The following is a 16,975-nucleotide window of genomic DNA, read 5'->3' on the forward strand; positions in this document are numbered from 1 at the left end:
GTTGTGGGTCCTTCCAGTTGTGGCATGTGGGACGCCGCCTCAACATGGCCTGATGAGCGGTGCGATGTCCACGCCCAGGATCCAAACCAGTGAAACCGTGGGCCACCGAAACCACTTGGCCATGGGGCCGGCCCCTCAAAAATACGTTTTACAACTTTTTTTTCAAACCAGAGGCTTGTCAGGATTTACAGATTGCATTTGTTATTAGATTTCCCTTTAATCTTTTAAAGTATAGAATCCTCTCCACACACACACGCCTTTTTTCGTGATATCGACTCTTTGATGGGCACAGTTGTCATCTATACACTGTCCCTGGATTTGTCTGTTTCCTCATCGTGTTATTTAACTTGTTCTGCTGGCCCCTGTATTTCCTGTAAACTGGAGTTTAGGTCTAAAGGCAAATTCAGGTCAACGATTTTTTTAGCAAAGCTGCTGCTGATTATTTTACCCGATTAGGAAACACAAAATGCCAGGTTGTCCCACTACTGGTGATGCTAGGTTCAGTGGCTTGGTGGTGACAGCAGGCCTGCACCATTGTAAAGGCCTTTCCGTCTTTAACTTTGGGATGTGAATATCCTGTTCTGCCCCAACCCTTAGTCTCACGGTTTTGGCATCCATGGGTGGGCCTTGCGTGAATCAATTATTACACTGCAGGTTACAAACAGGTGATTTTCTAATTCTATCTTTTCTTCTACATTAATTAGCTTGTATCCTTCTCTAAAGAAGGATCATCAATTGAGACTGAACAAATACTTCCTTCTAAAGAGGAGGGTAAATTATTCTAACTGATGCGGGAATTGTCCCCTATTTGGCTGGCAGGTGCCCCTTCAAGTCGGCTCTGGGGTCCTTCTGACAAACCCCAGTAGTCTTTGAGCACTTCCGTGCTTTCTGGAGAAAAGATGTTTCTGACTCACCTGCATTTTCCCTTCCTCAACTTTGTGATCCGCCATTGAATGCCATGTGAATCCAGGAAGTCTACCCCAGAGCTCTTTTGGGTTTTTTTTTGTTTTTTTCTTTTTTGGTGAGGAAGATTTGCCCTAACATCCTTGCCAATCCTCCTCCCCTCCTCCTTTTTTTCTCTTGAGGAAGGTTAGCCCTGAGCTAACATCTCTGCCAATCTTCCTCTATTTTTTTGTGTGTGGGATGCCTCCACAGCATGACTGATGAGTGGAGTAGATCCGTGCCCAGGATCTGAACTCACCAACCCCAGGCTGCTGGAGCAGAATGTGTGGAACTTTAACCACTCAGCCATGGGTCAGCCCCCAGAGCTCTTTTGTTTAACACTCGTGTCATACTGCATGGGCCAGTCCCAGTTCTTTGTGACCTTGCTGTGTGGCCTTGGGCCAGTTCCTTTCCCACCTCTGAGCCAGACTTTCTCCATATGAACAATGGGGGAGCTGAATCCTCCTTAACCCTGTATCCCCTAAGAATGTTTCAGATACTAGGCCTTCCTGCTTCCTGTCACTCTGTCTCCTTCCCCATGCAGTGATGGTGGGTGGTGGGGCTGTGTGACAACTGGGACCTCTCACCCTGTGAGAAGAGATGGAGGGAGCCCTCATCCGGCCCACCCTGGGAAACTCAGTTTTGGGGCCCACCCTTGCTCAAATTATCTCCAGCCTCCTGGGGGCAAGGACAGGATGACCTTTGGGGTCACCCTCAGCTGTGGCCTAAAGTGGCTTCACAAGGGAAAGGCCCTGTTTTACTTTGTGTCAGTTATAAACTCACATATTTCAAAGATCAAATGCTTCTGTAAGACTGGCTGTGAACACAGCAGCTCCTTGCCTTCCTCTTCGTGCCACTTTCAAACTTCTTAAGCCAGTTCTTTTGGTATTTAACTCCACATCTCTGAATCACTTCTGGGATTGTTATTTCCTGGTTTTCCAGTTGTAAGCATCATCTGTTTGGTTTTTCACTATGGAAGATGAAGATTTAGCCCTCTTTCCTCCTCTGTCCATCTGTCCCTCTTCCTATCCTCCTGTCTTCCCATACGCCTCTATCGTATGTTCGGTGAGGTCAGTATTCAGTGGTTGCCACATCATGACAATGTAAATGCCGTTCGTAGCTGAGCTACGTAGTATACTAGGATTGCTATTCACGTCCTGTAGAACTTTTGTTTTCCCAAGAGTTAACAGTTGTCTTGGTTTTCCTGTGCTTCATGAATGCTCTCCAGGAATGACTAACTTGCCTCTCAGCACAGTCAGGTAGATCAGAGAGTTATCCATTTTATCTGGTTGAAGAAATGTCCTTCAGAGCCTGCAGGCCTGATCCAGTGTGGATCTGTGGCTTTCCTCCTAGGATTTCTTTGTACCATCATCCTGGGGGTCCCCATTCCCTTTCTGACTTGAATTTTAGTTTCCCATGTCCCAGATCTTCCTTTATTTTTAGTGAAATCCTTCATTTTGGTGGAGCATAACTTCCTGAAGCTTTTGGAGAAAGAATAATTTTTTGAGATACTGAATGTCTGAAAATATCTTAACAACACCCTCACCCATTTGATAATTTGGCTCAGTTAAGAGTCTATGGTGGAAATTATTTTCCCATAGAATTTTGAAGGCATTGCTCCATGATCTTCTGGTTTCCAGGGTTCCTGTTAAGAAGTCTAAAGTCATTCTGATGCCTGATTCTTTCTATCTGTTTTTTTTTTTTCCTTTCTGGAAATTTGCAGAATCTTCTCTTTGTCTTTGTTTTTCTGAAACTCCGTGGTGATGTCCTTTGGTGTGGAATTATTTTCATACCTTGTCCTCAGTACTCACTGAGCCATTTCAGTTGGAAATTTATGTCCTCGAGTTCTGGAAATTGTACTGAATTGTTTCACTGATGATTTCTTCCCCTTAATTTTCTGTTCTCTATTTCTGGAACTCTGATATTTGGCTGTTGGGCCTCCTGAGCTGGTCTTTAATTCTTTTATCTTTTCTCTCTGATTTCTTTCTTTTTATCTTTATTTTGTGGTCTACTTTCTGGGAGATTAAAAAGAAACTACAACAAAACTTTATCTTCCATCTACTGATGTTTAGTATCTGCCCTTGTCTTTTTAATCTTCAAGAGCCATTTGTTCCTTTGTTTGTGTTTCTAATAGTACTCATATCTTTATAGCATCCTATTCTTGTTTCGTGGATGGAGTAGGGTCCTGTATCTCTCTAAGGCTGTTAATGACCGTTTGTTTCCTCCCTGGTGCTTTTTGGGGTTTGGTTATTTGTTTTGTTCACTCTCTTTCTTCAGGCGTCCCATGATCCTTGATTGCCTGAAAGCCAAATGGAAGCCGTGACCCGAGAGTGGGCGCATCCACCGAGGGCTGCCCCGTAGAGTTGCCTGGCTGGGTTGTTTCACCTGGGAACCCCCAATGTCAGAATCTTTAGGTAATTCCTCCTGGGATGCCCATCCTCCCTGGAGGAGGATCCTCCCATTAATTGCCTGGAGGGAGAAGGCCTGGCTTCTGGCGTTCTGGGAACTGGGTAGGGAGAAGGCCGGGACTCTCAGCTTCAGAACTGGGCCCATATGCTGCACTGTGCCTGGGGAGAAACTTCCAGTCTCCTCTTAGCAGGAGGGTGGGGGGTCTTGGGGAGTGAGAGGATGACAGTATCTATGACAGTTTCGTGAACAGACTTCTAACAAATCCTCCCCTTTTTAGCGCCACCTTTGCCCTCTCCCAGGTGCCTAACACCTCAATTCCTGAGCCTGTTCTGCTGTGTAAATAGGGACCTTCTCAGCTTTTCTAGCTGCAGGTTTAGGATTGAGCTTTCTGGGGTCTGTTAAGGAAATTACCTCTAGTCCACCTGCTTTCCAGCTTCCAAAATTCTGCTGCTGTTTTCTCTGTCCTTATAGATTTATTCTTTAAAAAAACCAAAAAACTCTTTGTCATTTTAGTGACAGAGCAAAGTGAGAGAGGAAGCAAAGGTATGTGTGTTCTAGCATCATTACCAAGAAATGTGTTTAAATTGAGCTATAATTCACGTACAATAATATTCAAGCTTTTAAAATTGGACAACTCAATGGTTTTCTGTATGTCTACAAAGTTGTGCAATCATCACCTTTATCTAATTCCAGAATATTTTCATCACCCCAAAAGGAAACCCCATACCTATTAGCAATCATCCCCCATCCCCTTCTCCCCTTAGCTCCTGGCAACCACTAATCTACTTTCTGTCTCTATGGATTTGCCTCTTCTGGACATTTCACATAAATGGAATCATACAACATGTAGCTTTTTGTGTCTGGTTTATTTCATTTAGCATAATGTTTTCAAAATTCATCCAGTTTGTGGCATGAATCAGTACTTCACTCTTTTCTAAAAAAACAGCAGTTTTATTGAGGTATTAATTCCTTTTTGTGGCTAAATAATACTCCTTTGTATGGCTATACCACATTTTGTTTACCCACTTGTCAGTTGATGGATATTTAGATTGTTTTCACTTTTGGGCTATTATTAATGGTGCTATGATCATTCGTGTACAGGTTTTTGTTGGAAGTATGTTTTCATTTCTCTTGTGTAGATTTCTAGCAGTGGAATTACTGGGTCACATGGTAGCTCTGTGTTTAACTTTTTGAGAAATTGCCAAGTTATTTTCCAAAGTAGCTGCACCATTTTACATTCCCACCAGCAATTGATGAGGGTTCCAATTTCTCCACAACATTTTCAACATTGTTATTATCTGTCTTTTTGATTATAGCCATCATAGTAGGTGTGAATTGGTACCTCATTGTGGCTTTGATTTGCATTTTGCTAATGACTAATGATATGGAGCATCTTTTCATGTGCTTAGTGACCATTTGTACATCACCTTTGGAGAAAAGTCTGTTCATATCCTTTGTTTGAAATTGGGTTGTCTTTTTATTGTCAAGTTGTAATAACAGCTCTTTATATATTCTGGACTTTAGACCCTTATCAGATATATAATTTATAAATATTTTATCCTATTTTGTGGGCTGACTTTTTACTCTCTTGACAGTGTCCTTTGAAGCACAACTTACTATTTTTCTTTGTTGCTTGTGTTTTAAGAGAACTTTTTGAAAAGTCTTACTTTTTAAATAGCTTTATTTAAAGAGGCATAATTGACATATAATAAACTTTACATACTTATAATGTACAATTTGGTCAGCTTTGACATATATATACATTGTGAAAACAGCTCCACAATCAAGATAATGAGCATAACCGTAACACGCAGAAGTTTCTTTGTGCCCCTTTGCCATCTCTCCCTCTTGTCCTTTCCTGCACTGTGCCTCCTCAATCCTCATCTGTTTCCTATCACTGTAAATTAGTTTGCATGTCTTGGAATTTCATCTAAATGGAATCATACTGTATGTCCTCTTTTGTCCTGGCTTCTTTCACACGGTGGAATTTAGCAGAATTATTGTGAGGTTCCTCCGGGTGGTGCAGGCATCAGTAGTCTCCCTTTTTCATGGTTGATTAGTAGCCATTGCATGGATGGACCACAATCCACTTATCCAGTGACCTGTGGATGGACATTTGGGTTGCTTCCAATTTTTTGGCTATTATGAATAAAGCTGCCATGAACATTCATGCACAAGTTTGTGTGGATATATGATTTCATTTGTCTTGATTAGCCAGCAAATTTCTTAGCAGTAAATATGTGAATAACAGTTTCATTTCTTGAGCATCTTCTCGGGTACCAGGCTCTGTGCTATATGCTTATTTAATCTAACAACTCTGCGAGTTTAGTGTCATTGCCCTTACTTTACAAAGGAGTGTTAACCAAAACGAGCAGCTTTATAGGCAAGGATAAATTTTAGAGAAAAGAGAGGCTTTATTAAAAGGTTTGCAAACCCGGGAAGTACACCTCAACCGGCAAGTTGATAGGTGAGCCCCCATCCCCCGGTATTGGGGTGGCTGGTTTTAAAGGCAAAAAGTGCAGAGTGTGCAAGGTTGAGGCTGAGTCCAGTTCTGATTGGTCTCCCTTTCCAGCTACACTTTCTCTTGTGTCCAGGGCTTTTGAAACGGCCTAACAATTGCAGGGAAAAACTATTGCATTGTTCTCTGGCTATCTGGCGACAGTCAAGGTTAAAATGTAATTTTTCATTTTTGTCCATAGCTCAGCCTTGAGGTGGTCATGGTAACCATCATATCGACTCTGGCCTTGTTCTTCTCTCTTTCTTCTATTAGGAGAGAACCAATTCAGAAAGGTTGAGGGACTGGCTCAAGTCATACAGCTAGGATGTTTCTGATGGGATTTGAACTCAGGTCTGGCTGCATTGAAGGCCGTGTCTGCTTTTCTCCCCCCCTGGAAAATACATATCCTCTCTCCCTTGGCTCCTGACACCTAAGACTTGTTGAATCTCAGAACCACAGAGTCTTTTAAATTAAAAAAAAACTTATTAATGCAAATTTAGAAACACACAAAAGACGCAAAGATTAATAAAAGAAATATGGTATACAAGCCATAGATAGTAAGAAATAAAACCTTGCCAACACAATTAAATCCCCATGGGGACCCTTTCCCGGTCCCTCCCCCGCCCCTCCTTGCAGAGGCCCCCACCCTCCGCAATTTGAACCCCACAATTTGAGCATCAGGAGGCAGAGAGTAGAGTGGTTAAAAACACGGGCTCCACCAATTCCTGAAGGCACGGGCCTGGGCAAGCATGTGGCCTCTCAAAGCCTCCGTGTCCCTTTGTGTAAATGGAATAATAAGGTAAAACAGTCCTCAGAGGGTCTCTGTACAGAGGAAATGAAATGAAGCCTGTGACTGGATTAGCACGGTGCAAAGAAGGGCTTGGTCAGTGGGGGCAAATATTAGGACCCGAGGCTAAGAACCACGGAGTCAGGTTCACTCAGTGCTCGAGTTGGAAGGGAGCAGAGGGAGCCCTGACTCCAACCTTCCTCCCCTGTTTTGAGGCGACGTAACTGAGCAGAGAGAAGGAGAGGGACTTGCCAAAGCTCGAGCAGCCCCTTCCTGAGCCCACTCATCTATGGGTGAGAAGGGGAGACAGAAGAAGGCATTTTCTGTGTCCAAGTGATTTCCTATCTGGGGAGTGAATATTTGCCTGTTTCTCCAACATCCAAAGAGCCTTATGAATCCAAAGGTCTGCCTGGAAACAAGTGATGAGGGCCCTGGGTGGCCAATGGAAGCATGCTGGCCTTTCTACCTGCCTGGGGAGCTCCCCCTCCCCATCCTGTCCCATTAAAGGCAGCTTTGCCCAGTGGGGGTATTTCCAGCTTTGTGGCTTTCACTTCCACTTCTACTAGGTGGGCGGAGTGGCCTCCTGTGGACGAATCAGATTCTTCCTCAGCCCCAACTTCAAGAGGTGAGCCAGGGGTTCAGGGTCCCAGACACGCAGGCAGCAGCAGCAGCAGCAGCAGCAGCAGGAGGCGTGGGGAAGATCCGGAGCCAGAACCATGGAAGACCAGCGCGACCTCATCTCCAACCATGAGCAGGTGCCCATCCTGGGCCAGCGCCCCGCAGCCCCGGAGAGGTATGTGTGACAGCACACAATCCTGGACCACGCAGACAGGCACTGGTGCTGTGGAAGGAGCACTGGACCGGGAGTCACAGGAGGCTCGGGTTCAGGCTCTGGTCTAACACAGCTGTTTGGGTGAATTTGAGCAAGTCTCTGGCCCTCCCGTAAAATGAGGGAGCTCCTCTAGGGCAGGGGTTTTTACTTTCTTTGCATCATGCACTTCCCGTCTGAGAATCAGAAGAGAGCTTTGGATTCTCTCCCTAGAGTTTCACACAATATCAGGGGCTTCACGGACCCCCCGAAGCTGGGCCATGAACACTGGCTTAGAAACCTTGAGCCAGATTTGGACAATGTTATGGATCTTAGATGGAGAAACACAGTTTCTAAAAGAGGATGGTAGAAGCAGCTCATCAGAGAGGAGTTTGCTCCTAATTTCCACGGGCAGGTGTATGTGTTTATATCAGGGGAGTTACAGTTGCAGGTGTCTGTAGAGGAGACGGAGATGTCTGCCATCGCAGGAGGGATTGAGAGATGTGGGAATGGGGTCAAGAAAGGGCGAGGGGGCTCTGGCTAAATTTCTAGAAGGGGCTGAGTGTTGATGTGGGTCACACCCTGCCTGTACCCCTCTTCCTTGCAGCAAGGGGCCAGCACAGCCATCCAGAGGATTCTGAGCTCCCTCTCCCAGCCCCGAGATGGTCTCATTCATGTGTGTCCTTGGAAAAAGAAGGGGGGGGGGCGGTTAGAATGCAGCTACCCCATTTTCCCCGCTCCCCCCAGTCTCCACAAAGTAATATGCAAATCATGGGGATTTACAGCTGTGATGTCAGCTGTTGCCAGGCAGAAAGTCGTTTGAGAGAGACACTCAGAGAGGTCATGAGGAGCTGCTTTCCGGAGACAGGTAACCAGATACGCACCATGAGAGCAGTGGCCTGAGAAAATCCTGAGGAATCCCACGGCTAGGACTCTTGTGAGGGCTGGATTCTGGTCCAGGTTCTGCTACTGTCACGTATGACTTGGATAAATCACTGCTTCTCTTTGGGTCTCAGTAATAATAATAATAATCATCATCATGACAACAATAGTTATGATAATGGTTCCCGTTCACTGTATACCTGTCACCAGATGTCAATCAGTTAGTAATGACTGAGATTAGTTATGTGCCAGACACATAAGTAAATGCTAAACTAAACCCTAATTCTTACAGTAACTCTCGGAGTCAGGTCCTTCTATTATCCCCATGTTTACATCAGAGAAAATGGAGGCTCAGATTAGTAACTAATTTACCTATCATCACAGCTAGTGAATATTGGAGCCAGAATTTGAACGCAGCACTAGTCTGATTTCAAAGTTTGAGCTCACTCTATACCATCCGGCCCCCTTCTAGAGGCATGATTTGTGGGAGGGGAGGTGGGACTCCTCTGAGCTCAGGCCACCCGGTGAGTGGCAGACCCTGCGTAGGCTCAGTGTACAGGTGTGTGCCCTCGTCAAATCCTCATCTGCTTTTCTTTTTAGTTAGTTGCTGCTTCTAAAACTGGCCCACCCCGTGTGCTCAGGCCATTCCAGACCTGAGCCTGTTTCGGACCCTTTCGTGAACACTTCTGCCTGGCAACACTTGTCTCATGACTCCTGCTGGTTCTGGTTGGCTCTTGACTTTGGTCAATAACTTTTTTTTATTCAAGAAGGAAACAGTGGAAAGGAGGAAATGAAGGGAGGGGTGTGACAAGAATTGGCACTGATCCAGCACCAGAGGACAGGCCTTCAAGATGTATAAAGAGGAAGGAAACCAGATGCTAAAGTTAATTATTAGCTCCCCTGAGAATAGTACACAGTGTTACTTACAGCATTGCTAACTGTGTGCTAGGGACGGAACGAGAGCGTCACGCTTTAACATAACAACCCTTTGAGTAGATGTTCTTGCTTCGTTACTCAGAGAGTTGACTTGCCCCTGGTCCCCAAGCTCAGGGAGCAGCAGAGCCAGGATTCTAGTCCAGGCTACGGTCTCATCTCCAATATGACTCTCTAGATTTTTAGGCCTTCTGAGAAACTGAAGTTCAGAAAAGGGTGGTGGGAGGTGGAGCTGGGACTAGACGGGGTATGGGGGTGCAGAAGGGGTGCACAGTTAGGTCATGAGCTGGAGAGCTTGAACCCAGGCAAGACCCAGGCCTGTTAGGAGTTTTTACCACTTTTTGAGGCCAGGCCACCCCTGTTCCTTAGGACGTCCAAGAAGCAGGATTTGTTTTCCTTTCCTGTCTGGTCTCCGCTTTTTCCCCACACAGGGTTTTTGTTTTCTCCTTACAGAATAACAATCCCTTGGGCTGGGCCTTGGCTGGGAAAGCTCAGAGGCTGGCAAGCAGAGAGCCAATGAGAATAAGCCATATTTGTGATGTGATGAGTTACTAGGCAGAAGTGTTTCCTGGAATTTCCTAACCGGTCCTTGCAGGTTGCTGGAGGAAGCAGGGTGCAGTCTCATCCTGACACTTTCCAGTGGGTCCTAGTAGTCCCAGCCCTGAGCGCGGTGGGAAAAAACAGATCAGGAACTCCCAAGGTCCTGGCGCAGGATCCTTACCTTCCCCCAAACCACATCCAAGGCCGACAGCTGCAAGGGCTCCCTGAGGCCTGGCCACCCTTCCCTGTGCAGTCAGCCAGTCCAGAGAGGGTGAGAAATTCTCCCAGGTCACACAGGCTCAGGCAACATACTCCTGCTGAACCCCGCCCCCTACACAGTTGCATATCACCATTTGAAATACTTCTGATCTTACTTAAAGTGAGATCACAGTCTGATCTCACTTCAAAGAGGAAAACCATCAAATCCTAGAATTGCTGAGGTGAGAGGGACCCATGTGACAGGCCCGAAGAATGGCAAGGACTTACTCAAAGACACACGGAGAGCCTGGGCAGAGGATGTGCCCCCAGAGGAAGTGGTACCTGGCCCTGCTCCCCTCTGACATTGTCCACTGCCCCCAACCCACTCCTAAAACGTCAAGGCCTCACTTCTCTTTTTCAGGTGGTCCCCCTGCTCTGCTGTCTGGGTCCCACTTCCTTCCCTTTTCTCTGATTTCACTGCAGGGGTTGGGTAGGTAGGGGGTGAAAGCTCCCTTCCCCTTTAAGGCAGCCCTGATCCTCAGGAGATCCCCTGACAGAGGGAACCTGGGGAGACCCTCCACCGTTCCTCATGGCACAGGTGGGACCGAGGCCCTGAGAGGACAAGGCCTTCGTCCCTGGCTCTTCCCGGCTCAGCCCAGGCCCAGGGCAGCTCCAGGCCTTCTACTCGGGAGGACGGCAGGGGCAGCAATGGTTGGAAGTAGGGGCGGGGGAATGTCTTCAAGCTGCGTAACCAAAGGCACTTGTTTGTGCTAAAAGTGTGTGTATGTTAAGAATAGCTTGAGGGGGGCCCACCCCCCACTTCCAGCCAGTCCTTGGGGTAGCGACCTCCGTGGACTCTCCTCTGACCTATCCTCTCTCCCCTCCAACAGAAAGTGCAGCCGTGGAGCCCTGTACACAGGCTTTTCTGTCCTGGTGGCTCTGCTCCTGGCCGGCCAGGCCACTACCGCCTACTTCCTGTTCCAGCAGCAGGGCCGGCTGGACAAGCTGACCGTTACCGCGCAGAACCTGCAGCTGGAGAGCCTCCGCATGAAGCTGCCCAAGTGTGCGTGCCCCACCTCTGTCCTGACACCTCCCAGAGCCTCTGTCCATCACCTCAGAGACCCCCATTCCTGCACCAGCTGGGCCCACTGGCCTCTCCCTCTGGTCTGGAATTCCAGCCCCTTCTCATCAGAGCCTGAGACCTTTGTCCCCAGATCTGAGTACCTCTTCCCTGGGCACTGGGGTCACTCATACTGTACCTCCTGCCCCCACAGCTGCCAAACCTGTGAGCAAGATTCGAGTGGCCACCCCCATGCTGATGCAGGCGCTGCCCATGGAAGGCCTGTCCCACGGGGTAAGGACAACCCCAGGATGAGGAAGGGGGAGGTGTTATCTGGCTCTGATGGAGGGCAGGTGCCAAGAGACAAGGACGACAGCTGACCCAGGAAAAGTCCAGCTGGGAGGGGGTCCTGATTGCTGGGGGAGGCCAGGGCCCACCTCAGGAAGAAGAGGGCTCCCAGGTGTCGGGGAGGAAGGCCTCTGGGAACCACCCTTGGAGGAAGGCCCTGCCCTCCACCATTCCCACAGTGCTCCTTTCCCATGGCTTCTCAGTCCCTCCCTTCTCAGTGCCCCGATAGCACACATGGGGGATGTTCCTGTTCACACAACTATCTGCTGCCCACAGAGCCCTGGGCAGGACAGCTGATGCAGATGTGACCGATAAGGACATTGAGGCAGGAGGGAAAGTGATCTGCTTGAGCTCTCACAATTGGAGGTGCCAGAGCTGGGCCCACTGTGCACCTGGGACTCAGACTCTGACCTAGACCCCGGCTGCTGGCTCCGCTCTAGGGCCCCTCCTCCGTGGGCCAGTGCTGGTGACCGCATTCCTTCCTTCCACAGCCCATGCAGAACGCCACCAAGTACGGGAACACGACACAGGACCACGTGATGCACCTGCTCCTGGTGAGTGCGACCCAGTGGGCGGCCCTGCCTGCCCTGCAGGCCCCTGGCCCAGCCGCACCCCAGGGCTGCACCATGCCAGCTCACAGCGGGCGTTCCATACAGACTCACCAGATTAGTGAGGGAACGCAAGCGTGGCCCTTCAACGTTATGTGGAGTCCAGCCTCACCACTCCCTGCTTTTTTGTGTTTGAGATGGAAAAACTGAGGCCCAACGCCTGGAAGAGACTTGCTCGAGATTACCATTTTTTCCTTCCCAATTTTTTACTGCATGTCTGCTTGGTGCCAGGCACTGTACAGGCTCTGGGCCCACCGTGGGGAACAATCAGAGCAGCTCCCAATCCCATGAGACCCCAGGCTAACATGGGAGACAGATAAATGACCAGGTGATGAGGGACGTGCAGGGGCTTTGTGAAGAAAGAGGCAGAGGACCCAACCTAGCTGGGGGGTGGCAGTGGGGTCAAGGAAGTCTTCCTGGAGGAGGTGAGACCCAAAAGATGAGTAGGAGTCTGCCAGGTGAGATGAGAAAGATGAGAAGACTGGGGGTTATTGGTAGAACTAGGCCTGGAAGTTGGGTCTTCCGGCTCCCAGCCCTGGGCTCTTGTAGCTGAGCAGCTGGACTGCTCTTACAGCCTGCCCCTCCCTCGCTCCGTCATGGCTGAGGTCCACGGTCCAAGCTTGGTGCAGCTTGGTCCCACCCTTCAGAATGGAGGACGAGGGGAACATGGGCCGCACATCTCACGTTGCCTGCTAGGGAACTCTCTTGAACCTTCCTTCTTGCCTTGCTACCCTGCAGAGGGCCGACCCCCTGAAAGTGTACCCACAGCTGAAGGGGAGCTTCCAAGAGAACCTGAAGCACCTCAAGAGCACCATGGATGGCCTGGACTGGAAGGTCGGCGGGTTTCCCGCACTCGCGCTCTCTCTTTCCTGACGTCCAAAGCAGGGCCGGGAAGGGGTGGGGTGAGGCGTGGCCCAGGGAGGCCGTCCTCCCAAAGCTGGAGGAGGCTGACCAGCACTTACACAGACACGGAGTGCTTAGAGTTGAGGAGCCACCTCGACTGAGCCCCGTGGGTCTCTAAGGGGAGCCAGGCGGTACTGGCCTCTGGGGTGTTGGGACCCTGTCCGGCCCTCCACGTCTCTGTCCCCAGGAGCAAAGCCAGGCAGGGTTGCAGAGGGCTATTGAGCCTGACCCCCTGCCTCTATCCCCATTAGGTCTTTGAGAACTGGATGCATCAGTGGCTCTTGTTTGAAATGAGCAGGAACTCGCTGGAGGAGAAGCCCACTCAGGGTCCGACAAAAGGTACAGGGAGTGGGCGTGGGTGCCGGCTCTGGGAGCTCCCTCAGGGCTCCTGTGGAGCTGCACAGGTTGGGGCCCGGGGCACTTCCCCATCCAAGCACTGGACTCTCCAGCCACGCTCACCGCTCACTCCTGTCTTTCCCACCTGTTCCTTCTGGGCTCGGCTGCCCCTCAGCCCCATCCTGTCTGAGGCCCCATAGGGCAGAGGCATCCCTGCAGGAGGTGACCTCCCTTATGGAGGATCGCACTGCACAAGTGGACTGGAGCAAAAGCCACCCGTCACACCCCAGGAGTCATCACAATGGGCTTCCCCGCCCTGCACTGCACTCCACGGATTCCAGCGAGGGGGCTGGGTTCAGAGAGACCTCCTCGAGGTCACACAGTCAGTGGGTGCCAGACAAGGGGGCCTTGGAGTTGTTCCATCTGGTGGACAGTGTAGACCAGGATTTTCAGCCCTAAAGCCTTTAAGAGCGCCGTGTCCTCCTGGTGCTGTCTGATGTGCTGTGCAACTTTGGACAAGTCTCTGCCCTCTAAGCTTTGGGTTCAGAGATGGCAGATCAACGGCCCACCCCGCCATGGGCCTGACTTTTCTATCACAGATTCATAGAAGGCACCTTGGATGCTATCTCCACCGACTCCCAGCTGATGTTTGAATCCCCTCTACAGCATCCCAAAACAAACCCCCATTTCTACTTGGCTACCCCCAGTAACAGAAGCTCAGACTTACCAAGGTGTCCATTGCTTTTCCCTAGAAATCAGAATCATAGGTGCAATTCCAACCTTTAATAGGCATTGAGTATCAGAAGAAATCAGCAAACTCTGAGATGAATTAGCCGCACAGCCCTTCCCTTCCTCTTTGATCTTGGACCCTGTTGGTCCAGACCTCAGTTTCCCTATCTGTGCAATAGGTAGAGCGAGAGTACAGTCACTTGGGCAGAAGGTATTGGACCCAAAGCATTGGTATGTGGATCTCTGGTTCTGCTGAGTCCCGGGCCCAGAGCCCGCTCACTCACTGTGTTCGCCGTGCCTGTCGCTTCAGTACTGACCAAGTGCCAGGAAGAGGTCAGCCGCATCCCTGCCATCCACCCGGGCGTGTTCAAGCCCAAGTGCGACGAGAACGGCAACTATATGCCGCTCCAGTGCTATGGGAGCACCGGCTACTGCTGGTGCGTCTTCCCCAACGGCACCGAGGTCCCCCACACCAGGAGCCGCGGGCACCACAACTGCAGTGGTAAGCAGTGGCCCCGTGCCAGGGAGCATCGGAGGAGCAGGAAGGAGCAGGAAGGCCGAGGGGCAGTAAGATCCCTCCTGGGGCACTTGGGACCAGGACATTCGAGGGGGCAGCTCCCAGGGGGCAGCCACTCTGCCATGTGATCCCCCCTTTATCCCTCCACCTACCTGCGCATTCTTCATCTGTTTGTCCGTCTGTCATTTCTCCCCTTACATCCACGCTCATCTACTTATTTACCCTTCGATCCTTTCACGGTGATTTGCACCATCCGTGCCCCATCCACTCATGCCTCCAGGAGCGCTACAGATCCACCCTGCTCATCTCATCAACTGCTTCCTTGGCCTTGCTCACTCACTTCCCCATACTTCAGCCACCACCCAGCAAGCGTCTTTCCATTTGATTTGGCACCTGCTCTGGCAGGCACTAGGCCTGTGGCTAGGTTGGAAAGAACTAGCCCCAGGCCCCTTGCCAGTGGGTGTGGTAGGCTGGATGGTGAGTAACAAATGGATTTGCTGCTCCTTTGCAGAACCACTGGAAATCGAGGATCTGTCGTCTGGGGTGGGCATGGCCAAGTAGGATCTCAGCCAAGGTAAGGGCCCCTGCGGGGAGACTGATCCCCAGCAGCTCATCCCTAGAGGGGCTGACTCCCTCATGGGTGGATGGCCAGCGCAGCATGACCCCGGGCCATTCTCCAGCCTCCCTGGGTCATCTGTTTCATAGATGAGGACTGGGGGTTGTGGGGGGCTATATGATGGTCAATACTTGCACCCGAGCAGGCGGCAGTGGAGGGTGGGGAGTCCTCGACTGCTCTGAGGCCCCAGGATGCTGGGAAGGGGTAGGGACATAGGGCAACCCCAACCGTAACCTGCTGCATTGTCTCTCCGTAGTCATCCTATGAGAACAGCAGACGCAGCCGCCAGCACCCAGCCAGCCCTGCATGGCCGCAACTCCCTTGTGCCCTTCTGTCCCCCAACCCTAGGTCCTCTCCTGCCCTTACACCCAACCCCCTGCACCTGCCGTCACCCACCCTGCACCTCATTCCCTGAGACTCTGGTGCCTGGCTCTCCATCATCCTGAGACGAGAAATCACCTCAGAACAGCACAGATTAACAACGCAGGGTCCCCAACACTGCCCATCAGCAGGGACACCACACCCAAGGAGGTGGGCCAAGACCTGGGCTGACAACCATTTCTGACGCCACAGCAGCCGCTAGCATGGAGCTCCAAGATCTAGGCCCCTGGACGAGGCAGGCAGGTGCAGGGAGAGGGGGCGACGCTCCCCCAAGTCCAACACATTTGCTCTCCCTCCCCTCTGGCTTTTGGCCTCAGCATTCCAGCCTGTTTAACTAGGGGGATGAGCCACCCTTTCTGTCCCCAGCATCACTCGGCCAGGAAGAACCAGCCTCTCCACCCACAACCCCTCCTCACTCTCTGCCAACCCCTAGTTCCCTCTGCTCAGCAAGCTTGTCACCAGCCCCTAGGGCGGCGGCTCCTGTAAGAATAAAAGGTAGTAAGTAGACCATTTCTGGCTCCTGGCTGTTCTGTTGGGATCTGGGTCATTTACCCCAAGGAGGTAACTGAAGACCTTGAACCCAGTGCTCTGGGTGGGAGAATGCAGTCCAGGGAACCCAAACACAGATGCCTGGGGGGCCGGACTGCGGGGCTTGTAGACTTCAGACACAGACACACTTGATTTCCACATTTAACACAGAGGAACACTGGTTACTTTCAAAAAGAAATAGGCTCTTGCCCATAGTTTTTTAAGCTCAAGCTCCTCTGGGTCCAGCTTCCATTGCCCCACGTCCCCATTTCCACCTCTCCTAAGAACAGTACAAGCATGACGACCAACAGCAACGACACAAGGGCCCAGCCGGCTGTTGTCAGGATGGAGCAGAGGCCCCTGCTGGCAGGCTTCTTGACTTTAAGAGGAGCCCAGAGTGAAGAAGTTCAGTGAAATCGTGCTCCACTTCTAAGTATAAAGACTTACTGTGGGTCAACGAAGCCCAAGAGAACACTACCCTGCAGCCTCTTGTAGACCAACGCTTACGGGAGAGCGAGGCTCCCCAGGGGGAGGGCAGGGCCGGGTGCAAAGCTGGGTCTCCAGCCCTCCAGCCCAGCGCTCTCTCCACACGGCCTCCTGCTGTCTCTAGCAGAAGGCTAACAGCCTCGGAGGGGATCTCCACGGCCTCTGACTGCTGGCCGTCACCGCGGCCCTAGACTTCACCCTGACACATCTTCAAGTTGGTCCACTTCTCTTCATCATCACAGCCCCTTTGTTACCCGGACATGAGGGCAACTCAGTCCTAACTGGTTTTCCTGCTTCTACTGTGCCTGCCACAGCTATTCTCCACCAGGTACCTCAAGAGGGCCTGCCCTAGCTCAGGCCTAACTTCAAAAGGGGGCTCGGAAAGCCTCCTTCCATTTCTTGCCTGGCCTACCCCAGCATCTGGAGACTTGAGCTCCCCCTTAGCTTAGATGCTACCTCCTCCAGGA

At 50.7% G+C, this 16,975-nt stretch overlaps 1 protein-coding gene across 2 annotated transcripts; it reads left to right on the forward strand.

The window, feature by feature from the left end:
* The first annotated feature begins 7,115 nt into the window (after nt 1-7,115).
* CD74 (CD74 molecule) lies at nt 7,116-16,004 on the forward strand. Of its 2 annotated transcripts, XM_005599148.4 has the most exons (9): nt 7,116-7,428; nt 10,887-11,059; nt 11,271-11,350; nt 11,896-11,958; nt 12,751-12,846; nt 13,167-13,254; nt 14,291-14,482; nt 15,009-15,071; nt 15,370-16,004. In XM_005599148.4, the coding sequence occupies exons 1-8, from the start codon at nt 7,352-7,354 to the stop codon at nt 15,056-15,058; spliced, it is 819 nt and encodes a 272-aa protein (XP_005599205.2). In that variant the 5' UTR covers nt 7,116-7,351; the 3' UTR covers nt 15,059-15,071; nt 15,370-16,004.
* The last annotated feature ends 971 nt before the right edge of the window (nt 16,005-16,975 follow it).

This window comes from Equus caballus, chromosome 14, assembly GCF_041296265.1.
Source record: "Equus caballus isolate H_3958 breed thoroughbred chromosome 14, TB-T2T, whole genome shotgun sequence".
Classification (NCBI taxonomy): domain Eukaryota; kingdom Metazoa; phylum Chordata; class Mammalia; order Perissodactyla; family Equidae; genus Equus; species Equus caballus.